Here is a 27,856-nt window from a genome sequence, read left to right as displayed (position 1 = left end):
AATATATAAATATATATACAACGAATTAAAACACAACAAAATGAAAAAATCTAAAAATAAGACCAGAGCAAATGATTAATAAATACTGCAGTCCATACATTATATGATGCTAAAATAAAATTATATTTTTTGTATATTCAGTTATGAAAAAAAGTTACAAGTCCATAAATTAAACTAAAATCTCAACTAACTGTCTGTGTATTATAATTAATAAATGTCTAAATTATTGATTTGTGAATATTTTAAGAATAATTATTGAGGAGTAACAATTAGATTTTAATAAGATTTGAGACTTTTAAAATGATTTAAAATTAGATATTTAAAATGTATTTTTAATACATTAAGCATTACTTAAATACCAACTACATATATAGGTAAATGTAAACATATTTGGAGATGCCACAAAACATTATTCAACAGCCATATATTGTAAAGATTATGTATATAAATCTTATATTACAAAATAGAATGTAAAATGTTTTATTTCGTGCTTTATGAGTCCAAAAATGTATTAAATAGCAGCTCACAGCACGTTGTTTTATTAATATCTGATGTCTTACTAAAACTTCAAGTTCTTTTTTAATCAGACTTTACATGAAATGTTAATGTATTTACTAACATGAACTAATAATGAAACTGTACAGCATTTATTAATCATAGTTCAACATTTACTAATGTATTATTAACATCCAAATTCACGTGTGTTAACATTAATTAATCCACTGTGAGAAAATATGAACTAACTTGCATTTTCATTCACGAATTTTGAATTTGCATTTTAATTCACTAATGTTGACTGACATGAACAAATACAGTAATAAATGTATTGTTCATTGTTTGTTCATGTTAATAAATGCATTAACTATTAACTAATACAATCTTATTGTAAAGTTTGACTGTTTTTTTTTAAGATATGGATGAGCATATTTCAGTAAGTGAAGCCCTGTGTTGGCCCCAGAATGAAACAAATGTGAACATGTTTAATCAGATTCAGAATAATTAGCATCCCAAAAAAATTATCTTGGGAAATGATGCACTGCACTGCAGACAAACCCACATGCCAACATCTACAGTCACAGTCAGTGTTATCAATGTTGATCTGAGTGTTTACTGAAGGGAAAGGGTTGTACGTGTTCAGCTAAGTCAAGGATGACAGCAAGACTTTTCCATGTAAACCAGGACAACATCCAGCAAACTGCCCTTTATCAACGTGCAAGGATTTTACTAGGAGTTTGCTGAAGGAATCTTCAGATCACAAGACAGGTAAAGCTCGCACCAACAGACTTGGGCATATGTACATATTTAAAAAAAAAAGTATATATTAGTTACCACAGCAAACATATTTTTATTTATTCTGTTCATTTAAAAACTGCTGTATTAATTTTCAGATTCACTATACTGTTTTTTTTTTCATCATAAATCAACATTTGTAATAAAAAAAGAACATTTTCTCCCAGTGTAATTTTATTGGATTGATTTTTTCTTTTAAATGGGCAATTCTAGGGTTACAGAGATGTTTAAACAATTAACAGACCGTTAGTTCTTTCTTTTAGAATGGAGGTGAAGGTGTATGTTGAAGGAGTCCAGCGCATTGTTTGTGGAGTCACTAAAAAAACAACATGTCAGGAGGTGGTCATCGCTTTAGCACGGGCACTTGGTATGTAAACGCCTTTTACAATCCCAACTTTTCATAGCTCATAAACAACAGCTACACCATAAATCAAGTGGTGAACAAACTAGTCTGCAAGCATTTGCTGGAATATGGGATATGTGGGCTTAAAGAATAGTTCACCCTAAGCTGAAAATTCTGTCATTATTTACTAACCCTCACTTTGTCCCAAACTGAGATGACTTAACTTCCTCTAAAGACCATGTCTAAATAATGAAAGTGAGAGCCTGTTGTTGTGAAACCCATGGATTCATATTATACTGACAAAACATTGTAACATTCATAAAAAATATATATTTTTTATGTTTTCGAAAAAGTTTTGGAATGCAAAATCAGATAAAGTTCTGGTAAAAAAAATGTCTTCACTGACTATACTTGCAATATCTGACAATATACAAGAAACTGTTGAAAAATCTTTGACTTCATGATTGCTTAATTGAATAAAAAAAGAAATTGAAATAAATAGTTCTGTATTCGCTGTATACAGTATATGCACTTTCTGTTATTGCATCCTTAGTATAATAACAGAAACTTATCCTTATATAGTATAGTTTACCCAAAAAAGAAAAATTGCTGTTGACTTACTTCACCTCAGCCCAGGTGACCTTTAACTTCAAAAGCATATTAAAAATGTTTTTAGCCTTAAGCATTGTATGTCAATGGCTACCATCACTTTAAGAGTCAAAACCAATTACAGGCAATATAAAATGAATTCACAATACACTGAAGTATGATAAAGCAAAGCTATGTGCACGAAAGAGCTATTCTGACAGAGACTTGTAAGTATGAGCACATATCCTCAGTTCTTTCCTCTCTGGGCTGGCTGCCTGTTAGGTCACGGATTGATTTTAAACTATTAATTTTTGTTTTTAAATCCTTAAATGATCTGGCAAATGATCATTATACACTGTATAAAAAGGCACATAACCATTTAAAAAAAAGTCAGATGTTAATGTGACTAAATCTTTTCTCTTTTAGGTAAGTTAGGATAATCAAATTTGTTTCTACTATGGTTAATAGCAGAATAATGAGAGAGAGATTTTTTGAGAAATTGTTAAACTTTTCTTGAAAGTCAAGTTTACATACAATAAGATTATTATACCTCTGAAAAAGTTCAGATGATGGTGTCAAAGTTTAAGAAGTTTCTGATTGGCTAATTGACAACATTTGAGTTAATTGGAGGCACAACTGTAGAACAGTATTTAAGGAAAACGTCAAACACACTGCTTCCTTGTGTGACAACATGGGAAAATCAACAAGCCAGAATCAACAAAAAACCCAGATTACAAATTGCTAAATTACACTGGGAAAAAGAATAATTTTTGGATACATGCCCTGTGGTCTGATGGAACTAAAATTGAATTGTTTGGCCATTATCACCAGTGTTACATCTGGAGGACAAAGGGGAAAGCTTACAAGCCTAGGAACACCATCCCAACTGTTTTGCTGCAGGAGGTACTGGTAAGCAAAATCTCAAGACATCAGCCAGGAATTTAAAACTTGGCCACAAATGGGTCTTCCAAACAGACCATGACCCTAAGCACACTGCCAAATTAGTTAAACTGTGCTTTAAGGACAACAGAGTGAATCTTTTGGAATGGCAATCACAAAGGCCTGATCTCAATCCTATAGAAAATTTGCGGGCAGAGTTGAAAAAGCTTGTGCGAGCAAGCACAAATCTTACTCAGTAACACCAATTCTGTCTGGAGGAATGGGCCAAAAATCCTTAAAACTATTGTGAGAAGCTTGTGGAAGGATCCCCAAAACATTTGACCAAAAAAAAAAAAAAAACTAAAAAATACTAAGGAAATGTATGTAAACTTTTGACTCTAGAAATTAATAAAAAATTATAAAAAAAAAAAATCTCTCATTATTCAGGCATTTAGCAAATGTAAATCATTTAGGTAATTCTAACAGACCTAAAATAGTAACCGTTTAGTATGATTTACCATCAGACATTATTTAAAAAATGGTTATGTCCGTTTTTGGAGTGTATGTAAACTTCTGGTTTGAACTGTATATAATCCTGGTAAGTCACTAAGGTCGTCTGATCAATTTATTCTTTCGGTACCAAGGTCCCAGTGTATGTGGAGTGGGGATCAGGCTTTTGCCGTTATCGCCCCAAAACTCTGGAATGGGCTTCCACCCTACATTAGACACGCTCCAACTCTATCTGTTTTAAAAAGATTCTGAAACACCATCTTTGTTCTTTAGCATTTGAGCCTTTTTAATGTTGAGGGGTTTGCCTTGTTTTTATTGTTATGTATGTGATGTAGGCTTTATTTGAATGTGTATTGATTGTGTTCAGCACTTTGGGCAACATTGTGCTGTAAAAATGTGCTCTATAAACTAACTAATCATTACAGTCGGGAGCTTAAAGCTGTAGTCCCACTAAAGTTTGAGCTTGCAAAATTCAATTGTATGGCACTGCAAAAGGGATGGGGTAAAACAAGATGATGTAGCCCCGCTAAAATAAGGGATTGCTTCATTTCAATTTCGCAGGTCAGAATTCAAGCTTGAACTTTGGAATACAACAGCTTTGTTTTTGTGCATCATTTCCTCACAGCAAACTATTGGTAAGAGGAGCGTGGTTAAGAATATTGTGGCCAAAACTGTTGAACTGAACTGACGTCAGCACAAGGACCACAACTCCAAACCTAAAAGTGGTCAGACTCTGACTGAAGACTAACATGCATGGATTAATTGTTCACCTAAAGAACAACATTAGCAAAATAAACATTTATATTTCGATTTCACACAGACATTATGTGCACACAGTTTCTTTGGTTTCAACTCAAAGTGCCAGTGGCTACGGACTTACATTTAATGAACAAATTTGCATATTAGCATAAGAATTGTATTAATTTTTCAAATTTGAACTCTTCATTTCATATGATTAACTAGTGTTCCTCATTTAGATAAAACAAATGAATGTATTTTGTCCCATGAAATCCTTTCTAATATGGTTTTCACTCCTAGGTCGCACTGGTAGATATACCCTACGAGAAAAATTCAAAGATTATGAGCGTAACATGTCTCCAGATGAATGTCTACTGGAGTCCCTGGAGAAATATGGAGAGCAAGGGAAGGAGGTGCAGCTCACTTTGAAGCATATCGGTCCATCGCAAGGGGAAGAAACCAACCAGCCCAAAGCCCAAATGAGGCGAGTGGAGGGTACAGGGAGGGTGAGAAGAGGCAGTGGTGCAATCGCAACCCTACACCGCCAGAGCCTCCCACCACTGTCCCGTCTCTGCCTCCACCCTGAGCCACCCACCGAGGAACCAAAGAGACCCAAGAGGAAGTCGCTGACTCTAATGGAGGAAGCGTGGGGTTGGCTTGAAAACCTGGGTAGAGGCGGGAAACAGCAATCAGGACGAGATAAGGGAAAAGACAAGGAGGGCAATAAAGGAAATGGGCATTCAGATAACACATCTCTAAAACCAACCAAAAGCTCTCTAGCCTGTGGGACACCACAGACCAGGGACAGAAAAGACAAAAATAGAGTCACGCCACATCAGCCTTTGATCAGTTGTCTTGGGAATCGAGGGAGATGTTGTGATGAGAGAACTGTACAGAAAGGTGCAGAGGAAGATCTGAAAACCACCAATGAAGTAGTTCCTCTGGTCAAGAAAAGCCTCGTAACTGAAAGTGAGGAGACTGTAGCGTTAAGGAGACTAGTCGTCCAACAACAAACCAGTCTGCAAGAACTAAAGCTGAAAATAGAGTCAACAGAGCAGTTGATTTTTGAGTTTGAGCACCAGCAAGCTGCCAAGGACATCTCAGAGTTACCATCAGATGAAGAAGAACAGCTCAAGTTCTGGATCAATGAGCTCAAGGCTGAAGAAGTCTTTGAGAAAGACCTCCAGAATCAGTTCTTTGAGATTAAAGTAGCAGCTGCTGAATGCAAAGCTACACTGGAGGAGTACAAACAGAAACTGCAGACGATGGACCTGAGAAGCCTTCAGAAGCAAACAGGCCATGACAAAACACCTGGAGAGATCAGCCAAGGAGATGCTCCAAAATCAGTCCAAACAATTGTTAAAGAAACAGAGACCTCAGCAAAAGGGTCACATGAAAATGATGGAACAAAAAGGGTCGTCACAACGCTGGAGTCTAAACTCCCGTATGTGTTTGTTTCAGCAAACCATTTATCATATCCTTCTCAATGCGGTCCTGCTGACCTGAGGGAATGGTGGACACGGTGGTCTCAGAGCCAGAGTCAAACATCAGTGGTCAAACCCAAAACAGTGCATCGCTCTGAAATCACCATACAGCTGGGAAGCACCAGGGTTTAAGACATCTCAGTTGCGATCAGAGACATTTTACCTTTTTATATTACAAAGGCATGTCCAAACGTGTCCAATTCTTCTTTACTGTACTTTGCTAGTAAAAAAAAAAAAAAAAATACATATTTGATTTTCATAAAATGTTTATTTCAATTGTTTCATTCAAGACCATTAACAAAAGTATATAGGAGAACCTTAAGGTTCAACACAAACCCAGGGTGCTCCAGAGAATATTCATGACAGCAATAGCTCCATTTGTCATAAGAAGCACTGCAAATAGCCTCTATCCATTTAATCAAGTTTCTCTGCATGTTTTTGAGTTTTTCAGATTACACACCCCCCAAGTGCTGCACACATTTGCCCATTTTATTCAGGTTTTCAAAAATTCCACCCAAGTAAAAAGCACACATTACATAGAGTACATTTCAACCCATAGGGATCGGGGGATGCACGCCAGTATTTTCTACTTGGAGAAAAAAAAAAAAAAAGGCCACCCTACTTGCTCATATTTTGGTGGCAGTTTAGGGATAGAGGAGACACCAATTCTTTTTTTTATGTTTTGTTTTTAGGCACCTTTTTCCTTTATTCATTAGCAGACACTGAGTTAAAGTATAACTCAAAGAAAAGAAACATGTGCAAAGAAAAAAGAAAAAGCTATATAAAAAGACCGCAGGCTACAAGATGCCAATAGGAATTCTGCACTTGCCCCCAAAAAACTTGTGAAATCAAGACAGCAATATATATAAAAAAAAAAAAAATGAAAAAGCCAATTTTATTGGAAAATAATTCAAAAGGCAATCAAAAAAAAACAATACACAAGAGAATAACGAATGCAGCAAGACAATTTATTTAGTTTTTAGATCCATGTTAAAAGCTATTTGATGGTATTGGTATGGAAAACTCGAGAGAACATTAAAAGTCATTTTATTTCTCACCAGAAAAAGCCCAGCAAAATCACCAGGGTGAGAAACTGAACATTGGGAGAGGAATTCAAGTGATACAGGAAAAATAAAGTATATATAACGGAAGTCAAAATACAGACAGAGCTACTTTAAAACAAGACCTCACTCACACACAGCAGCACGTGCAGAATTCCTGGCATTTTGATTTCAGCAGGGAAAAAAAAAAAAAAAAAAAACGGGTCTTGAGTCTTCACATCTCAATCCAAAAAGATGCGAATACTCCAAACCCCTTACTTCCCCTCATATCCTCTGCATAACAAGAACAACCTTACAATTTTATTCTCCAAACGTGATGCATACCACACACACACACGCTCATACAACACAAGGGGTTTTGCTCAAATTACAACCAAACAACACGCATACAGTGAAGATCATGAGATGATTTTTTTTTCTTTTTTTACACAGGATCCTTTGATAAAGGAAGGGACTTGTGAGTGCTAATTTTCAAGTCTTGATGCGTTTGCAACTCTGTGATGGGTTTATGGGTGAGAGAGAGAAAATGCAAGCGAGACGAACACGCACAAATCCCTTCCTCTGACCATCTGATTGCTTTTCTTCAAGGTGTTCCTTCTATGGCAAGGACAAAAGGGGTGAACAGTACTCAGTCAATTACACCAGGCTGGCGGGATTTTCTCTCTACACTGAAGCCCTGTATGGGGGAAAATAAACAGGAGGTCAACAAAATCATCCAAAAAGTTTTAGCTGAATTTCACATTGAAGTATTTTTGGGGCTGCAAGCATGATTCAAATTATTTAAGCCATATATTAGGTTTTCTGAAATACTTCTTGAAATAATCTTGTGACCATTTATTTTTCGAATTTGATGCATGATTTTAAAGTGTTAAAGTAGTCAGATTACTGATGATATTATTATTTATGCATTTCATACACTTGCTCCAAAAGAAATATTTTAATTAGCTCAACTACAGTTGTTGTGAAAGAATCAAAACTAGAATCTTGCCATTAATAGCGCAACTTAAGCCTCATTAAACATATAAAAAAAAAAATAATAAAAAAAAATAAATAAAAATTTAAAACAATAAAATAAATAAATAAATAAATAAAATAAAAATAAGAGACCATTTTCACGCGTCCATTTTAAAAGCAAAATTGAGGCTGCGGTGGGAAGAACCCTGGTAGTATTGCCCGAGTCACACAGGAACGTTGTGTACTTGGCTGTATATCTTACCAGCAAAGAGAAAATGACAAATTTATAATTTCACCACCTTCTGAGTGACCTGAAGGTCTGTTCTGAATGGATAGTAAAAATAAGAAAAGGGATATCGGACCTCATTTTCAGCCAAGTTAAGGGAAATGGCACTAATTAGCTAACGTTTTCTTTCCCAAACACACGTTTTAGATGTCATTTATCAAACTGAAGTTAATGAACTGATTCTTTCACTATATTATACTTGTCATGATACTGAATTTCAGTACTGAAAATTTATTAAAACAAAACGCGTTCTTAAACAGCGCTGATTTGCCATAGAATTCACCAGTGCTCAACAGAAATGACTGATTGGCCATGAAGGTCATCAGTTCTCTGCACTCTACCGATGTTTACTGAGTGTGAACACAGACGGGCGATCCGCTGATGACTTGAATGATCTTTGTGGCTTTAAAAATGCTAAAGTGTCTCTGTTTGCACTTGGTGAAGAGCGGTGAACTGATGACCTTCATGATCAATCAGAGTCATTTCTGTTGAGCACTAGTGAATACTATGGCAAATCAGCGGTGTGTAAGAACACACTCAGCGACACTTAAATGTTAGCAGGAAATGGACGTTTTTAGAACTTCAGTACCGGGACAACACGAGGACGTGCTACAGAGAATTGCATTGTTTTATCACTCACCAGGTTACATAGGCTGAAGCAGGGAAGCCCCTACAGTATTTACCTGGTGCCATGAACGAAAGGCTAGGACACTTAAGCGTATTCCACTTAAAGAGATTATGATTTTGTTTGATGCCTAATATGCTTTTAATTGTTTAAATTAAACTTTACTGAATGATATTAAAGTGATGTTTACACCATATCTGCACTTTGCAACAACATGCTGTGGACAACATGCTGCGATTTCAATATTTACAGTGCTGATCCTATACTTCAGTTTCTCTTCTCACCGCAGCCACGCTTTCAAGTTTTAAAATGGCCGCTGCGTGAAGCAAGCATATTATACACTTACTTAGACATTATCAAAAAAATGAGGTTTCACTTTACCTTTGAATTATCAGGGCCACGAGGCTGTCTAATGATGACGAGACGAGGAGCGTTGGAGTCATCCAGAGTGATGCTCTTCAAACGATTGACAAGTCTGTCAGGTCGAGGTGTTGCTACTGGTTTTGGACCCTCACTGAAAAAATAAAACATTTGGTTACATTTAAATCATAAATACCTTTTGCAGCTCAGTATCTGTGAGACGACCACTCACAAAGTCTTACCTGACTCTGCGAACATTGCAGGCACTACATTTGCCCGTACGCTGGTTCAAAATAACCGAAAACTCCACTTCATCACCAGCCTGCAGCTCCAGACCGTCCTGCACCTCCTTGACATGGAAAAATAACTTCTTGCTTTCTCCAACTTCATACGTGATGAAACCAAACTGGAGATGGAAATCAGATTAGGCTCAGAGATAAACATCTTTGACATCAGAAGGATTGTGAAAAGAAGACTCTTTGAAGTAGCTCACCTGATCTTTAACACACTCCACCAGGGCTCTGCGCTGAGGCATGATGTTGCAGGCCATCTTTTGTCCTGTCTGTGCCACCGTACACAACTGAAACTTCACCATCTCGCCCTTTTGTAAACAGTCGCCTTTATTGGCCATACCAACGATGCCGAATGGATAACTCTGTCCCTTATTGGACCCTGGGGAAGCGATTGAGAATACAGTGTTGAATTGCAAAATAAATGATGAAATATGATACATTTCAAAATAAACAGCACACTCCAAAAACAGCGATTTTCCAAATCACTCACCATCCTCTGTGATCTCGATAAGGCCTTGATATTCAGTCTGAGATGGGTCCACACTGCGCAGAGGCCGAACCACCTTCCCCAGGGACACTGTACTGCTCACATCCTCTCCAACTCCATTCACTAACAAACACAGGGCTGTTACACTCACATGAAGCAAACATGAATGCTAAGCTAATAAAAAGCCTTAACATACCAGCTGCAATTTTGGTGACCTTCTCAGCACTGATTTTATTTCCTTTGCCCTTGGAGAGAGTGTACTCCACCGTATCGCCAAGATCAAAGTTATCCACATCTCCACAAACCTCACTGGACAGTTTAGAATACACCATTACCATCACAAAAAACCATCACACAAGTCAAAATCAAGCAGGAGAGTTTCATACCTGTAATGGAAGAAGATCTCCTGATCGTGATTGGCTGTTTCTATGAAGCCAAAGTTATCCTTTAGAGTTGCTATGTATCCCAGCAGCCTCTTGGAGCCAACAGCGCGGTTAAGGATCTTGAAGGACACAGCACTTTGCTGTCCAGTGCGTTTCACTTCACTGATGGAGAACTCCACCTGGTGGAGACATGTGGTTTAACAGGGTGTCCACAGAGCTTAATCAGTTAAACACTTGTTAAAGAAAACTTTAAAACATTAGAGCTTTTTAAGGACCTGCATCCTCCCAGATGAAAAAAAAGCCCATGCAAACATCAAACACCATTTTAGACACATTTGAAAATGCTATTTTCCCACATTTTGAGTCTAAAGTACCTTGTCTCCAAGCTGTGGATAAACACCTCCTTCCAGGTCTTTAATATGGTAGGGAAGAGTGGTCTTTACTCCAACATCTTCATATGCAATCAAGCCTTCCTCAGCATCCTGGTGAAAACACAAACACATTCAGAAAATGATCAACCTCACATTCATAGCTGAAGTGCACTCAGTAAGTGTGCATGTGTGTGTATACAGCATTAAAAGGAAAACATTATAACTGAGTGCACCTTTAAGTACATAAATGAGCTTAGTTGTGAACTATTCTTTAATTAGTGTCAGTGCTACACACTAGTTTTCACACATCAGACTCCAGACACAAGAGGGTCACGTAAACAAGACTGTGCCCTCCAAATATCAGCAGGCATAAATCTTGCCAGTCCCAGTTTAGCCTTGCATATGAATTATTAAAAAAGACGCAAAAGCACAGGAAATAGGTGAATTCACACAATGAGTGAATGAATAAACTCAAGGTGTTTAATGCTTCACAAGATTTAGTCATCATGCGCACAGTAATACAAGGGGTAAAACTGCTCCCGTCTGAAATCCAGTGCTGTACGGATTATTTTACCACAGTTGAAAATGCATGGAGTCCATTTTCAATAGTAACCGCATGTGTAACAGCGGTTGAGTTTCTACCACTCACACAGAAATGCACACACTGAGTGGCATAGTGTATGGTTATGAGGTTAACTTGTCTGTATGACTTAAAGCTGTTAAATCAGTTTTAGCTCATGCCAGGGGCCTCATAACCAAACAAACAGAAATGAACAGACAGATCAAACTGACCTTTTCAACTTTACCCTTAAAGAAGAGAAATACAGAGAATTAGACATCTCTGATTTATGTGGACCAATCAGAATGCATCTGAATTCCAGGTTCAATTACAGTAAGCCAAATCGCTCCAACTTGCCTCAACACGTTAAAAGGTCATGTTCTCAAACCAGCATGACTGAACTGTATATACTGTGGAAGAAAGGCAGCATGCAGAAAACAGCAGCCTACCTTGTCTTTTTTCTAATGAAGACGAGCATGGTTCAAAAAAAAGGAGGAAAAATAAAAACAAAATGTCAGACATGAGGCAGTTGCATTCTATTGCACCTCAAAGCCGGCCATAGCATTTTGTGCGGGTCAATTAAGAGAAATTTGTAGCAAAAGTTTAAATGGTAATTGTATAAAATTCTGAATTCCTCCATGTCCAAGGCCCAATCCCAATTCTATTTTTGTACCCCTACCCCATGGCCCTTACAACCGAGGGTTAAGGGGAAGGGCTTCAAAATTTACCCCTAAGAATTGGGACACCACTACAGCACACGTCATCATATGTCATCGCGATCTCTTGCTTCATGTGAGATCAGACAATCATGAGTGCTGTAGTTAATCCAGTTGTGCTATTTTTTGGTATTTATCTTCAGGAAATCACTGAAGGCCTATCTCATGTTATCATAACGATCTAATGTGGTAAGAAGATCATAACTGTACTGTGTTTTTACACAGTGGCCACATTCATCAATGTAAACACACCAAAAACAACATTAACATTCACCAATCCCTTGGTTTCGAGTGTGGTCCTGAAAAATCTTCGTTCAAAGGGCTATTCACCCCTTCCCCTTAGCCCTACGCCTTCAAGCTAAAGCGAATTGGGACACCACTAACCCTTGGCGTGCACGCACAAAACAAAGGGTAGGTGTAAGGGGAAGTGCTAAGGGGTAGAATTGGGATTGGGCCCAAATCTCCAAACATTTTTACATTAAGAACCCTTAGGTGTAAATATAAAGATTCAAGTTAAATGGAGTTGTAATCAAGTTATAATTTGAGCATCAGTAAAATCAGCAGCATATACACCACCAGTCAAAAGTTCGGGCCATTGCAATTGTTTCCATTCAACAAAATAGCTAAATTTTACACAAAATCATAAGCAAAACAGCTGTTTAAAGCATCAGAAATAAACACCAAAAGAGCAGATCAAGGCCCAATCCCAATTCTATTTTTTAACCCATACTCCATTCCCTTCTAACAGATTGTGAAGGGCTTCAAAATATACCGCTAAGAAACGGTACACCACTACAGCACCTGCACACATCATCGCGATCTCTTACTTCATATGAGATTGACAATCATGACTGCTGTAGTGATTCCAGTTGTGTTATTATTTGGTATTTATCTTCAGGAAATCACTGAAGGCCTATATTATGTTATCATAATGATATATAGTGACAATAACTGTACTGTACATTTACACCATAGCCATATTCATCTATGTAAGCAGACAAAAACATCAATAACATTAGCATTATACCAGACAGTGTAAAAAGCTCATTCCCAGCCACAAGACTTTTCTGGCTGGGTATTCCAGTGTCATCAAGTGTCAGATGGGAAAGTATGTTGTGAGACTGCTATGCAGGAGTTATTATTATGGATTATAGATAGCAAAATTTTGTGTTTTTTTTAAAGCATGACTGTAAAACACGAACGCAGTTATGAAAATGTTAAAACATATGCTTGTTTGTTGTAAAAATGTATAATAATGACAAAAAAATAAATGAAAAAAAAAACTAATTTGTTTATGTCCTGACTTCCGTGTGCACCCATGCTGTTGTTGTAGATGGTGTGTTCTGGGATATTTTTGTACCAGTTGATCAAGTGTGGTCCTGAAAAAAAAAATCTCAGTTTCAAGGGCTATCTAGTCCTTCCACTCAGCCCTATGCCTTCAAGCTAAAAAGAATTGGGACATCCCTACCCCTTCACGTGAACGCGTAAAAAGGCTAAGGTGTAGAATTGGGATTGGGTCCAAGTGACACTAAAGACTGTAGTACAAGAATCATAATAAATAAAATTATTTAAAAGGAAGCATCCTGCATAAACATCTTGAAGATCCCAAACTTTTGAAATTCTGTGTAAATTCTCAAAATCATGAGATGTGTACCTTCTCTTTGCCCTTGCTGGGGCTGGAGTTCTTGATGGTGATAGCAGGTATGGCTTCTTTCTCCACCACTCCCATAAAACGCAGCTCAGATTGAGTGTGGAAAGACACTGTGCCCTTGGGCAGCTTTTTGATCCGCACAGCATGGTTCCTTTGCGCTGACAGCATGTCCTGATGGAGGCAAGAGGGCCTGTTAAAAAACTGAATCCAGCCAATGCAAGAATTTTAGTTTTGCCTGTTTTTCGATTGATTAATTCCAACATTGAATGAACATTTATTCTATACTTAAAATGATGGTTCACCCAAAAATGAAAATTGTCATCATTTACTCTCCCTCCACTTGTCGCAAATCTGTTTTGAGTTTTTATTCCCCCGTTGAACACAAAGGAAGATGTATTGGAAAACACTGGTAATCAGCAGCCATTGACTTTCAGAGAATTTTTTGTTCCTACTATGGATGTTAATGGCTGATAGCATCCAAAATTCCTCAATATCATGTATTCAACAGAATAAATTCAATTCAAGTTTAAAACCACTTGTGTGAGGAAATTAGTATTTTTAGATGAACAATCACTTTAAACAAACCACATTTATTGAAGCTGAGAGAAAAGCAGCAACATGAATATTCTTGTGTTAGTGATATCTGGAAACTCACAGGGACAACAGTGAATTCCACTTCATCAGAAATGTGCAGTTGGCTCTCTTCCAGAACCTCACTGAAATGGAAGAACATTCGAGCATCACGGTCTACACATTTGATGAAGCCAAAACCATCACGCATGGCAGCTATCACACCCTGTGTAAAAAGACAAGCAGCAGAAAAAAAATGTTAGAGGAGAGAGAAAAAAAATAAAATAGAAAAATAAAAGACCTCACAAAGCAAAAAATAAATAAATTTTGCAGTCACACCATTTCGCGGGTCTCCTTGGTGAAATGGAAAGTGTCAGGGAGGATGTCAATATTTGTTGCTCTCTCCAGTTTGTCGCGACGGTCAGTGGATATATTGAACTGGACATGGTCGCCCTCAAGCAGCGTCACTTTGGACTTGGTGTCCTTCTCCCCAAATAGCAGCTCTTTGTCAGTAAAATTGATTCTGGCACTGATTCTCCCAGGAAGAGGGTCATTCTGAGAGAGACAAATGGGAGTCTTATTTGATTTAACATGCAAGCACAACTAATATGCTAATGTTATCAAGAGAGTCAAGGAAGAATAATGACAAGTGCTGATGAACCAACCTGATTCTTTGTGGGGACCTTGGGAATAACCTTACTGACAGTGCCCTCGAAGGTCTCAATGCTAATGTCCTCAAATATAACAGTGCCCTGAGGCAACAGTCTCACATCTGTGGCCACTTCCTTTCCCTATGAGAGACACACATTTACAATAACTACAAAGATGCAATTCATCTCACACTACTAATTCACATCAAAATGTCAACCAATGAATTGGACTGCACTGATTTTAATCAATTGGAAACAATCATTTCCCCCTTTTGAACAGTGGTCCCATGGTGTGTTGCATTTCCTTAGTTTGGAAAAAATAAGACTTAATTTAAATGGTTCTGGGTCCAAGTTCACTGACATGTGGCTTCCTTTTATAAATTACTTCCAATACCAAATTTGTACCTTTAGGTGGACAAAATGATGCTGATGCTGTCAGGTTATGCATGTATCGTACTGATGTCTTCATTTTTTTGTCTTTGTTTATATGTACACAATGTTAAAGCAATATGTTTATTTGCATGTTGTGTTATGTTGATTAGCGAATGTATGTTTTTTTGACTATTTAAATAAACTAAAATCAACGAAAATAAATAACACTTCTTGTTCAAGGGCTCACGTTTCTTTCTTTAATGGTGAATTCCACATCGTCTCCAGCTTGTAAAGCCTCCAGGTCTCCTTTAAACTCACTGTAGTGGAAAAAGATTTCCTTCACAACATCCCCTCGCTCAATGAATCCAAAGGCCTCCTGCAAGACACAATCACATCTTTGAAACACCAGACAAAACTGATAAAGTCTCAATGGAAAACTAAATACCAACCTTGGTAGCACAAACCACTCCCTGACATCTCGATTCTTTTTTCTGCACCAAAACAATGTTGTGAGCACTAACAGCACCAGTACTAAAAAACAAAAACATTTCAATGTTAAAAAAATGAAAATTGTACCCATCAAAGCACATCTTATTAAAGTCAACTTACTGCTTGTTGGTCTCCATGTAAAAACTAACTTTATCTCCAATATCTAAAGAAACGTTTCCTTCCACATCTTCTAGGGTGTAGGTCAAATAAAACACTTCCTGTTAGAAGATTCAAACCACAAACAATTTTAGACAAATACCAGCATCATTGCACCTTATACAACTGATTGCATCTAAAAGTGTACAGAAAAATGCAAAAAAAAAGGATAATGACGTTTACCCCGTTTCTCTCATAACACACACTGCCTGTGGGCAATTGGCCAGGTGGAGACTTCCCATCCAGATGAGAAGGGATAGCCGACACTACCTGAAGAGAAAGACCATGCAAACACACAAGACTAGGTTAGAGGTTGCATTAGTGAGTGCCATGATCAGCTAACCTTGTTATATGCTAAACATCCCTCAACACTGATGCTAAACATGTTCTAAATTAATTTATATAATTAATAAATATATAAAAAAACAGCATTAAGTTTAAAAGTAGACTTTTACATTCAAGTAAAAAAACAATGTATTGTAAACAATGTACATGACTGACAGACTGGAAATTAAGATTGTTTCTCTCATAACTATATTAAATGAAGATGAAAAGTACCCCCAACAAGACCACAAAACACAGACAATCAAGCTCATTGTGAATCCACAAAGATTCAAATTAGCATCAGGGCAATTAAGAGGATGGCTTATTCTTATTCAATCGAAGTAGATAATTTGTGGTTGCCAGGTCAATGTGGATTAAAAATGAGCTTGAAACCCAAACAATGATGGACATTAATGGGACAAGGACAATAAAACACGAAAGTAAAATGTGTTCCTTAACTGGATGAATAAAACCATGCAGCACAGTTAAAGGAGAGGCGTGCAAGTCAGGCCCCACCTGCCCAGAAATTCGCTCTTCTGGCAACATTTCTGCCTTGATTTTTACCAGCTTCACTGCAATTGGTTTGCCAGTGCGCCTATCAGATGACACCTCGAACTCCACATCATCTAAAAAAGTGGGAGAGAAGCAACAAAAAGTTAGTCAATTCATGATCTACTATACATGAGTAAAAGAAAATACTAATGATATTTATTTATGGGTGATGGTGGGTATTCATTATTTTTAAGTGTCTAGTAGAAACCTTAAAGCAAAAACACAAAGTGACTGTTTCTGCAATGATTACCATTATCTTTGTATTAGGAAAGACATAATATGCTTGGATTTTGCATATCTGAATCACGAGAGTTAAAATGGAAATAATCATTAAACAGGTGCATTTATTTTCTGTAAATGTTCAAATATCCACTTTTAATGAAATGGTGACTTGCTAAATAAAATTTTACTTGGCCAAAGGATTATTTGGCACAAACCTCCGATTTTAAGCTCCTGCAGGTTGCCGTTATATTGAGAGCAGTGGAAGAAGAGACGGGCCTGTCTCTCAGAACATTGAATGAAGCCATAAGATGTGAGCAGTTTTTCAACTACTCCAGTCTCACGAATTCCCATACTAGTTCCATTGGCAAAGCCACTATGGCCATTATTATGCAGCAGACTGGGGTCAAAACTCATCTACAGGAAAAAAAAAAAGATAGCACGTTTAAAATAAAAATCATCAATATTCAACTTTTGGCTTTTCCAAAATATCAGCACACAAGTGTGAAAATGATAAAATGGGATGAAACCAGACTAGAATTGCTTTTAGCATTAGCAACCATGGGGAAAAACAAAATTAGAGGGGGAAACCATCTCATCAGTTTGTTGCATGTGTAGTCTGAGGTCTCAGGTTTAAAATTCCCTGATCACAAATATCAATTTGCACCATACAAACGAAAGCACTTCCCAAATGCAAATTCCAATTGGTTTCACATCAAACCCGGATATTAAGTTCATGCATTTAATGCTCTTCACACACATTTAAAATTAGAGTATACACACAAACACTACTTTAGAAGTTAAGACTGGATCTCTTTGTACTTCATCCATAAATCAAGTAATTTAGTGAACATTTAGGAGTTGTGTGGTCAAAAAAACTAAAAACAAACAAACAAAAAAAAGTTAAGCAACATTCGGTTTTAGGGAATCAAAAGATCAGTGAAGTCAAACCCACTTTCTAACATATAAAACCAAAGCATGCGGTTACAGTGTCAGATATTTTTTGCCATCGAGTAGGTCAAGCTGGCACACACCATCCCATCATGCCAACTTACAGATCGCTGATATAAAGGGGTGCGCTTTTGCTTTTTACCCCCTGATGAGCGAGATGTATGGCACGAGACTGAGGCCGAGCGAGGGATTGGTTGGCTTGAGGTGGAGGGGGTGGCAAGAGAGGGATTAGAGGCCTCCATCTTCAAGTGAAGGTAGTGGGTGGCGGGATACTGAAGTGATAAGGAGTGAAGTGGATATTTTATTAAAAAAGTACTTAAAGGTAGAGCAAACAGATCAATTCATTGATTAAAAGAAGAATCTCTAAACCATCACACCACTGTGATGACCGACAAAAAGCAGCCAATACAGCAGGCTACATTCCTTTTGCCTTTCCAACTTGAAACGCTATTCTGGTAGACCTCCAGTCCTAAATTTTACTGTTCAAGCAATAATCTGAAGCCATGAGATTGTTGCCGTCCAAGGTATAGTAGAATAAAAAGCCACAGTAGCAACTAACAATAAGATAATTAGTAATATTAATAGTAGTGATACGGCACTCTTTGAATTGAGGTCTATGAAAAACAGCAAATCCAGTTCAACATAACCACATCCACCACGACAGCAGTATCTGCATTAATACTCCACTAATATTTTTGCACTGATGAACAATATTCTCTGCACTGCTGCATGAGGAAAACAAAGTTAAATTGTAATAACGGGTTGTAACAACGCATGTAAATTTGTGATGCATGTGACTGGAATACCTCAGTGTAGGGAGTGGGACGGGGCCAAGAGCTGTGAGAGTATGAGGCTGGTAATGGTCGTTAGCACTCAAGCCACCAGCCTAGCATGCCCTCACAGCTCAGGCCCGCCACACTCAGAGCCATTTCATCACAACACTCCTATTGTGAAAAGGCCTTCTTTACCATTTCTAACCCTCCTATTATTCCAAAACATTTGACTAACTGACAGCGGCTCATAAAAGGATGTCCCCATCTTTAAATCAAGTTTGGAAATTTTACGTTTTCCTTTTAAAAATATTCCTCACGCCATACTAGAAGACATACTTAAGAAGAAAAAAAATTAATAAAAAAACAACATGTAGGGAGTGAAGCGACTGAGAATGACACTACAAGACTACATGATCACAGCAAATGGTTAGATGAGACAGACTCAAACCAGCCTCGACCACTGGGCCAAATGCTTTAAATTCACCCAGTGTCAAAAACAAAGTCAAATACCCCTTTTCTGTCAATCTCAAAGAGTAGCCGAATCAGTATACAAATCCACATTTATACCAACCACCATTTATATATATATATATATAAAATGGGCATTAGTAAAAACATAATTGTTCTTGCCTTGCCACCTCTCACTGCTGCTCATCTTTAAGGCAAGTGATCGAGGCCAGCCTCTAAGCCTGCTGATCAGGATGATGGAGTAAAGGAACAGCGCAGAGAGGGGCGACAGTGGGTGTTCAATGAACGAATCGAGTTGGGGACAATGGAGTGGAGAGCGGATGGCAGAACACTTACGGATCGGCCGTATGGTGACAGGCTGAGACCAACGGGCGAGGTGTTGTTCAGGTCAGCGCTAACAAATGCTGCAGGTGGTGACGCCGGCAAGGTAAATTCGACAAAACCTTTCCAGGGACTACCCATAATTCTCCCATAAACGGAGGCCAAATCTACTACGCCTGGGATTGAGCGGATTAATCAGTTTCTGAGTCAAACTTTTATTTTAATTGAGATGTGGTGTTGGAGCTCCTCCCTTCCCTCTCCCCTCTCGGTTTGGTTACACACCCAACAAAACACCTCTGGATTTCTGCAAAGGTGAAGAGAGGAGGGAAGGGTGAAAATAAACTGAGGGAGAGGCAACAAGAACAGCTAGAGAACAAAGCAGCACAGAAGGTTCAACTGAGGGCTGTGGGTGTTGGGGTAAGGACCCTACAGACATCATGCAAGTGTACCTTGTTCTCATGGACAGTTGCCAAGAATTCTAAATTGTACTTGAAGACTTAAATTGATGCATTTCATTTATTCATTTTACTGCCCCAAAAGTCTGGTGTGTTGTGTTCAGAAAGAGGAAAACATGACCACACTGTAATGAAAAGTGTGCTAAATAACACTATTATAGATCTGTGCTTGAGTAAACAGTGACTACGTTTACATGGACATCAGTAATCGAATTATTTGCCTTAATCTGAATAAGACAATAACATAGTTATAGCACATAATTCAAGTAATGTCATTGCCTCAACACGCTATTCACATTTCCTCTGGGATTTCATGTAATTTCAGGTTTCATTTTTAATTTGGCGACTTTAAGTATGTTACTTTCATTCAGGAATATTTCATGCATTCCCCGTGACAAACGTGATATTGGATGAAAGTATGAACAGCTGGAAGTGTAGTTTTAATAGAATTGTGTGTATAATACAGCTGTGTGTATAAACTATCCTGTCACAAAATGCGGCAAAAGTCTACGCGACGGTAATTGTTTGATTGCGGTGTTTACATGTCGGTATTGCACTTCAATAATACGATTAAAACAGGCACACTCTACATGTCTGAATTCGATTTCTCTTTAGTTTGATTATGATCTTAATCAGATTAAATTAATTAAAAATCCACGTTTACATAAGACAATACTCTGAAGAGCCTAATCATAACAAAATCGAAGTATTGGTGTCCATGTAAACATACTCAATGAAAGGTTTACTTCTCAACATTCATAAGCTGAACGTGACAAGCATAATGATTGAAAAATTGTAGGACATAATTCTGAAGTTTGACAGTTAAAACCAATTTAGACGTGTATAATGCTATAGCTATATATTGCTATAGATGTTCATTTTTCATTTTAAACATACAAATATGGTGGAAAGCTAACATTAGAGGCAGTAGGCCACAAACTAAGAACTAGGGCACCACAGAATCTGCAGACTTTTTTTGCCATTTCAGTACAGAATTTTGTAAAAAATCTGCGGATTTATGCTAAATGATTTTGGGAGTATCGTAACTAAAAACGTAATATGGAATAAAAATAATAATATGTTTTTAAACTTTTTTTAATGTTTACTATGCAAATCCAATTAGATAAACTTACTTGGTAAATAAAGCAAGTCTCTCATATAATACATATACTAAAACACAGAAAAAGTATATATATATATATATATATATATATATATATATATATATATATATATATATATATATATATATATATATATATATATATATATATATATATATATATATATATATATATATATATACACACACTTTACAAACTGTATTGCAAGTAAATCATATTAACATTTTCATGTCAATATTTTTGAAATTTATTTTAAAAAACTGAATAAATATAAAAATGTACACACACTTACACAAATATCTGCAGATCTGTGCGAGTCTACTAATAAAATGTAGTCAATAATAAAGCATTTATATATGCTTAAGTTAATTAGCAACATTAACCTCATTCTGTTTAAGGCTATCTACACAGCAATGATTTTTTTTTTTGCTGATTCAGAAAGTTTTACATCCATACATGTATCATGTCATGTCTGTCCCCATGGATACAGGAAAACTGGTATGTGCACACAATACTTGTGTGTGGTGCTGAAAACGAACACAGATAAAGCCACAAAATAGACTAAAATCTAAGAATGCGGTGAGCATGCACATGAAGTCTTTCTTCAGTGCACTGACTAGACATACGATGGCAAAATGTTTTGCGTTTTGTTGCATCAGAGCTAATAAACTTAAGCAGTAGCATAAACACTAGCATAAACACTGCACTGTAATCAGTCATAGCTGCTGGTCCAGTTTGATTATTTGCACAGGGTTTTTCATACTTCTGTTTACATGGTACAGCTGTCATGTTATACAGCTGTTATATGACAGATGTCATGTTTTACAAAACATTGAGATTTTAAATCCACACGACCAAGCACCAGGCAGTGTTTTGAGATTTTTCCAATGTGTAACCGTTATCCAAAACATTTCAGGGTATCAACGAAAGTTGAAACAATGACATTTTTTGCAGATTGACCAAGATCTAATGCTGCGTGAATGGGCCTTAGTTAGAATGCTGACTAAAGCCTGGTTTATACTTCTGCGTCAAGTGATCGGCGAGACCCATGGCGCATGCGTCGCTGTGCATTCATTCTGTTGCTCTGCAATAAACACTTCCGGCAGTGAGGTGTTTGTGTTCTTCTTTGTCGAGTTTGTTCGCTGGTGTTTTGTTTTTTCTGTATGCTTAATGTACAAGTGGTTCAAACTCGCTCATTCTGAGGCGGGAACCGGCGGACGAGCAACTTTAACCATGATTTAAAAAAACAACAGTTTCTATCCGCAACTCCTTCATGGGACTCCACACTTGTAAACAATCGCTCCATCTGGCTCGCGCGGCTCTCGGTCCTGCCCACACTCGTCAGCGCTACCAAGCCGGGCCAATTCAATCACAGAATTTGCGATACACGTCGTTTGCACCTTATTTGAGAGGTGCGCGTCAGCTACACTGACGGCCACAGCGAGGGCTATGTGTCCAGGCGTAGGCTGCGCCGTAGCATACACGCGCGCTTGATGCAGAAGTATAAATCAGCCTTTAATAGGAAGCTCACTACTTTTTGGAACAGAGCAGCACATTTGCAGCCATTTTAAACTCAATTTATGAGCTCAGCACACTGTACATTACACTGTTAAATGACAAACAAATCAGAATCATTGTTTAGGGAAAGAAAAAAGTGGGAGCAGAAATTACCTTGTTCTGTTGTCTTGGAAGGCTGTAATGATCAATCAATCAATCGATGCTTCAGACTCTGCTCACACACGCGCATGCACACACACTTGTAAGGTTCAGCTCTCTGGCACACGTTCTAATTATAAAAAGTTGCAAAAATAAATGGCAAAAAAAGTCAAATAAAAAGGCAAACGCAGGTCTATGAACACTGCTTTTGAGGGGAAAAAAAAGTGAACAGAAATACAAGAGAAAGACTGAGCAAAATGGGGGAAAACTGAAATTAAGAGGTGGGATTCGGTCTACAAATGACAAAGAAAAAGCTCAAAACTGAAAAGACTAGCAGACAGCAGCCCTCTCCGCACCCCAGAGGAGGAAGAGGTGCGGGGAGGATGAGGAGGGCTTGGTGCAGCGTTGGGACGTGTGCTTTTTCAAAGCTGTTGAGTAGGCACAAACTTCTTGTCTCAGATCAGGTCTCGCCTTCGCTGTTAACGTTGATGGTTGCTACGCTTGTTGCGGCCTGGTTCTGTTTCTTAAATCTTTGGTTTGCTCATTTGGTTGCTTCGTGTTGCTTAAGATTTTCTCGTTTGTAGCAGTGCAGTTCTTCGTCTTGGTCTTCGTCTCTTCTTCAAAGTTGTTGTACCGTTGGGTCGTTTTAGGGATGTTTGTATGTTTTCTTTTTCCTTGACGTTTCTTCTGACCGATCGATGATCTGAACTTGAAGTAGGTTTCAGATGGTACAAAATTCAATTCGGTTTCACTTCATACTGTTTGGGGGGGGGAAGAGAAAAGGAGAAAGAGAGAGAAAAAAAAAATTAATTCCACACGTTAAATTCATGTAGTTTACCAAAAAGCTCATTGATCCAAATAAGGTTGAATTTATTTAATTTTTGCTCATTTATTTAAATTTGTTCATTTAATCACTGAACGCACCCCCCCCAAAAATGATTTAACAAATCAATCCCTTCCATCCCAATCATTTAATGAATTAAAATGTCAAGTTTCTCTCTTGTAGATACACAGGTCTAAAAATAAAGTTTTCTCAGTGGCCTCATGTACTGAAGAGCAGCTGACTGAATACACACAAGGATCAACAAGTCTCAGCGTGAACCAGCAGTTGGCTGAGTATTTATGGAATACATTCAATTCAAGTGGTCAACAACTGCAGATATCCAGCATGCCAATCATTCAGTTCCCTCCGGTCTATTACACACATGAGATGGGAGGATCAAAGACCTTGATATATAGGCCAGTACTTGCTTCAGCGGATCTAGTACACGTTTACAATTCAGGGAAACAACATCTTACCAAATTTTGCACATAAATACACAGCTATGAAATTGAATTTACAACTAGGGCTGGGCGATTTGCCGTAAAATCAAAATCTCGATTGATTGAACATTTTACTTATTACGATTACTGAATGATTATTTTATTTATTTATTTTTTGCCCTCAAAGTTCACTGATAAGTACAGTAAACATGCTCACATATTACATGAGATTTTTGAATGAAAGGTGCATTACCTGACTTTAAAATAATCTAAGGAAACACACCATCAACTATCTATGATTATTTATTGATCAACACTGAACAACTGAAATTAAAGCACACATTGCCTGAAACTAACAGTCACTTTTCTTATAAAAAAGTGAAAATAACTTGCACTTATGGAAACAATATTAATTATTTTCAACGCTTTTCAAATTAAGTAGAAAATGAGCAGTATCTCTAAATAAAATAACTCTTGTATATCCTGTAAACAATATTTTAAACAGTGCATTTCTTGAATCTTCTGTAAAGAAAGATTTTAATGTAAATAACAATTGTATTGTAATGGAAAATATGCCGTCTTAAGGCATCTCTGGTGCAGCTTTCAATCCTCTTCAGTGTAGTGCGACATGTAGTTACATTTTTCTGAGAGGTGCACAGGTGTATGACTGTGCAAAGGCTGCGCCGGACCACACCTGTGCATTTAACGCAGAAGTTTAAATCATTCTTAACAGAGCGGGGTCACATGATGCCACTCGCGGTAGGGAAAGTAATTAAAAAAACTTTATCTGAAAATTATTTTTAATGATTGTAGGTTCTGAATGTCGATTTCGATTTTCTGATTAATCGCCCAGTCCTGTTTACAATAGGCATGGGACAATAATCGGTTTCAAAGTTTACCACGGTTTGGAAAAATGAAGGTTTTAAAACAGTCGAAATTCTGCTATACCATTCCTTTCTATATATGCAAGTTCTGTAACTATTTTATTTAGTTTATTAGGGCAACAGTGTATCCAGCAGAAAAGGATCATCCACATCAAAAGCTACTGCTCCAAAATATTTTTATTGTTTCTTAAAATAAAAAATAAAAAGTTGTTGTTTTTTCCCCAGACATTTAAAAAGAACATATTTTAGAGTAGTGACCACAACACAGTGAAGCCATGATATTTTATCCAAGGTTATCATACCGTCACTATCTTAAACTGACCCATGTCTAATTTACAACAGACCTATTCTACTGATGCTGGTTTCAAGATAGCAACTGTATTCTCTAATGAATATGACACATATATCCTCATACGCATCTACAACATCTTTTTGCCAGCAGCTAAGTTCGATTTTAAATGTATGCGAGTTTCGAAAAGCCCTTTTTTTCAGGCCTTCAAAATTGAGTGGTGTAAATGCATGATTAAAGTGTATGAGCAAACGATTTCTGTTTTGTTTAAATTGGTGTAGTGTGAACGCCTCCGGAATCAGGGTACAGGTCAAATTCTGTCCATGACTTAAGTCAGAAAAACAAAACAGTACCAGACAAACAAACCTTGAGGGCACATTGTGTGCTTGGTTTATTTAAAACATCATGGTCTCTGTTACAATCAAAGGGAAATCTCCCTCTAACTAATCATTTTGATAAACAGGTGTTTGAACGCACTTATGATGATCTCTAAATGCGATTTGGAATTGCCAACACCTTTTGAAAAAACGTAACTACTGCTTGAAGTGTCTATTTTGTGTGAATTTTTACAGAAACGCAATATTCTGATGTAAAGGGGCCAGTGTAAAAGCAGAAAAACACTGGACCAGAAAAAATCTGTGAAAAATAAGTGACATGATCCCGCCCACGGCGAACCAGGTTACAGGGCGTGACGTCGACACCTCGAGCGCGTGCTGCTCAGCTGTGTATTTCTTGACAGCGGTATAAACGCACGATTTAAAGCCGCAAAGAAACAATACCTGTTACGGAATAGGGAGCAAATTATATATTCAAAAAAAAAAAAAAAAAAAAACGAAACTGCTAGTTTCTACAGCATACACAGACAACAAAATGAGGACATGAAACTATGTGACGCAAGTGTAGCTTGAGCAACAGCTGGGAGCGGATCCATCTGGAGCTCATCCAGAGACAAAACCACTAGCAATGCCATTTCAGACAAGACTGAACTCCGACACATGCTACTCCGTTCATCACACTAAAAAGGGGATACTTGCAGCAGGAAAACAAACGGTTAAAGCTAGAATCTATGGCTGCTTTTAAATCCCAAACGAGAGAATACGACCGCTTGCAAGACTTTTAAACAAAATGTACAACTTGATATAATGCATTATTTCACATGCGGAAAATTCATGGAAAGGGTTTAACAATACTTTTACAATATTGGTCTTATATAGAGCAATTTTAGTATTTGAGTGCGATTTCTGAAGCAAATATAGGGATAACGTTACACGTTCTTTACAAAGGAATTATCATCTCGTTATTTTAAGTAACGTTACTTTCCCAGGCCTACTTTCACAATTTCTTCATGACGCTATTATCATAACCACAGAGACAGTGATTTCCACAAGAACTTTGGAAAACTCGTGTCATGTCCTGGGAACATGCAGTTTGGGTTATTTTACTCAAAGTAAAATGTGTTGATAAAGCGGGGCAGACTATGATCCAATTGAGCTTAAAATAAATCACTCATCCCGACAACAAAGGCACACGGCGGCGTCTGTCGGGTCACGCTGGGCCGCCGCTGCCGCGTTGGAGCCTCGCCTGGGCGGTCCATTTCTTAATAAAGTGACCTTTGGCAAAGATCTCCCGTGACCGGCGTGGTAAACAAATAAACGTGCTTTCCCGGGTTTAAAAACGACACTTCCCCATATAACAGTGCTTTCAGCGTTGGCTAGCGTGCTAAACCGCTAACGGTAGAGCACACGCAGAGGAAACACTGCCCCCACCCTAAACCGTTTAACTGTTCAAAAACAAGTGGGATTATTCGGAGAGAGTGGTATTTATGAAAATGTCGGAAGCTCGTGGGTTCATACACACGGGTAAGAGTTATGTGAGAAGGCAACATTTTATAAATAAAGAGGAAAAACTCACCCCAACAGCTTTCAGCACTGTCACCAGCGCCGCCATAAGCAGCACGGCACATTACGTAGTGAGCAGTGTGCGAACTCTCGCGATATTAAAACAGTACCGTGTGAACTGTGGGACACGCCACTGGGTCAGAGGTCGCATTTTATTCACTTGTGTAAAAGTACTGCTAATATTTCCACCATATTAACAAACCTTATATGTGCTGTAGTGTAGAATAAACGGTCCAAACATGTACTTTATTATTTACAATTTCTATTACGGTCACCAGGCGTCACGGTAGCACGATATCCTCACAGTATGAAGGTCGCAGGTTCAAGCCTCGGCTGGGTCAGTTGGCATTTCTGTGGAGTTTGCATGTTCTCCCCGTGTTCGCGTGGGTTTCCTCCGGTTTCCCACACAAGTCCAAAGACGTGGTATAGGTGAATTGAGCAAGCTAAAATTGTCTGTAGTGTTTGTGTGTGAATGACTGTGAATGAATGTTTCCCAGTGATGGGTTGCAGCTGGATGAGCATCCGCTGCATAAAACATGCTAGATAAGTTGGCGGTTCATTCCACTGTGGCGACCCCTGATTAATAAAGAGACTAAGCCTGAAAGAAAATGAATGAATGAATATTACGGTTTGTTTCTTTAAGCAATAAAAAAAACACACCATATAAAAGTTTTGTAGTTTTAACTTACATAAGCAACAACAAAACAATTAAATCACAAATAATACTCAAAGTAAAATTAAAACAGAAAGGGAAAAAATAGATAAAAACCAAACATTCTTAAATAGCAAAAAAAAAAAAAAAAAAAAAAATACAAAAGCAACAATGAAGCAATTAAATCACGAAAAAAAGTCAGTCAGAAAATG

General features: G+C 37.6%; 2 protein-coding genes across 8 annotated transcripts; one reads left to right on the top strand and one right to left on the bottom strand.

The window, feature by feature from the left end:
* Positions 1 to 1,554: 1,554 nt before the first annotated feature.
* rassf11 (Ras association domain family member 11) lies at positions 1,555 to 5,964 on the top strand. The gene is made up of 2 exons (XM_056464111.1): positions 1,555 to 1,657; positions 4,649 to 5,964. The coding sequence occupies exons 1-2, from the start codon at positions 1,555 to 1,557 to the stop codon at positions 5,962 to 5,964; spliced, it is 1,419 nt and encodes a 472-aa protein (XP_056320086.1).
* Positions 5,965 to 6,080: 116 nt separating this feature from the next.
* On the bottom strand, positions 6,081 to 27,081 carry csde1 (cold shock domain containing E1, RNA-binding). 7 transcript variants are annotated; one of them, XM_056463699.1, is made up of 22 exons: positions 27,006 to 27,081; positions 22,674 to 23,416; positions 17,966 to 18,133; positions 17,129 to 17,327; positions 16,599 to 16,765; positions 15,999 to 16,085; positions 15,780 to 15,877; positions 15,620 to 15,701; positions 15,418 to 15,546; positions 14,814 to 14,939; positions 14,488 to 14,703; positions 14,234 to 14,374; positions 13,582 to 13,779; positions 11,445 to 11,459; positions 10,656 to 10,763; positions 10,285 to 10,460; positions 10,095 to 10,207; positions 9,902 to 10,021; positions 9,612 to 9,790; positions 9,361 to 9,524; positions 9,140 to 9,272; positions 6,081 to 7,569 (listed from the first exon to the last, which is right to left on the bottom strand). In XM_056463699.1, the coding sequence occupies exons 3-22, from the start codon at positions 18,101 to 18,103 to the stop codon at positions 7,522 to 7,524; spliced, it is 2,637 nt and encodes an 878-aa protein (XP_056319674.1). In that variant the 5' UTR covers positions 18,104 to 18,133; positions 22,674 to 23,416; positions 27,006 to 27,081; the 3' UTR covers positions 6,081 to 7,521. The 7 variants fall into 7 exon arrangements, with proteins under 7 accessions (XP_056319674.1, XP_056319675.1, XP_056319670.1 ...); XM_056463700.1 differs by lacking the exon at positions 17,966 to 18,133; XM_056463695.1 differs by lacking the exons at positions 22,674 to 23,416; positions 27,006 to 27,081 and having other exon boundaries at positions 13,582 to 13,749.
* Between the last annotated feature and the right edge of the window lie 775 nt (positions 27,082 to 27,856).

The sequence above is a fragment of the Danio aesculapii genome, chromosome 8 (assembly GCF_903798145.1).
Source record: "Danio aesculapii chromosome 8, fDanAes4.1, whole genome shotgun sequence".
In the NCBI taxonomy this organism is placed as follows: domain Eukaryota; kingdom Metazoa; phylum Chordata; class Actinopteri; order Cypriniformes; family Danionidae; genus Danio; species Danio aesculapii.
Note: the sequence above shows the minus strand (reverse complement) of the source record. Positions and strands in the feature narration are given on the sequence as shown.

Bases quoted from the DNA above. Each gene is read 5' to 3' on its own strand.
- csde1 (XM_056463699.1), bottom strand. From the start codon at position 18,103: ATGGAGGCCTCTAATCCCTCTCTTGCCACCCCCTCCACCTCAAGCCAA. The intron at 15,702-15,779 runs GTAAGTTGACTT...TTTGTTTTTTAG, and splicing joins TACATGGAGACCAACAAGCA to TACTGGTGCTGTTAGTGCTC. The intron at 9,273-9,360 runs GTAAGACTTTGT...TTATTTTTTCAG, and splicing joins TGCAATGTTCGCAGAGTCAG to TGAGGGTCCAAAACCAGTAG.
- rassf11 (XM_056464111.1), top strand. From the start codon at position 1,555: ATGGAGGTGAAGGTGTATGTTGAAGGAGTCCAGCGCATTGTTTGTGGA. The intron at 1,658-4,648 runs GTATGTAAACGC...TTTCACTCCTAG, and splicing joins CGCTTTAGCACGGGCACTTG to GTCGCACTGGTAGATATACC.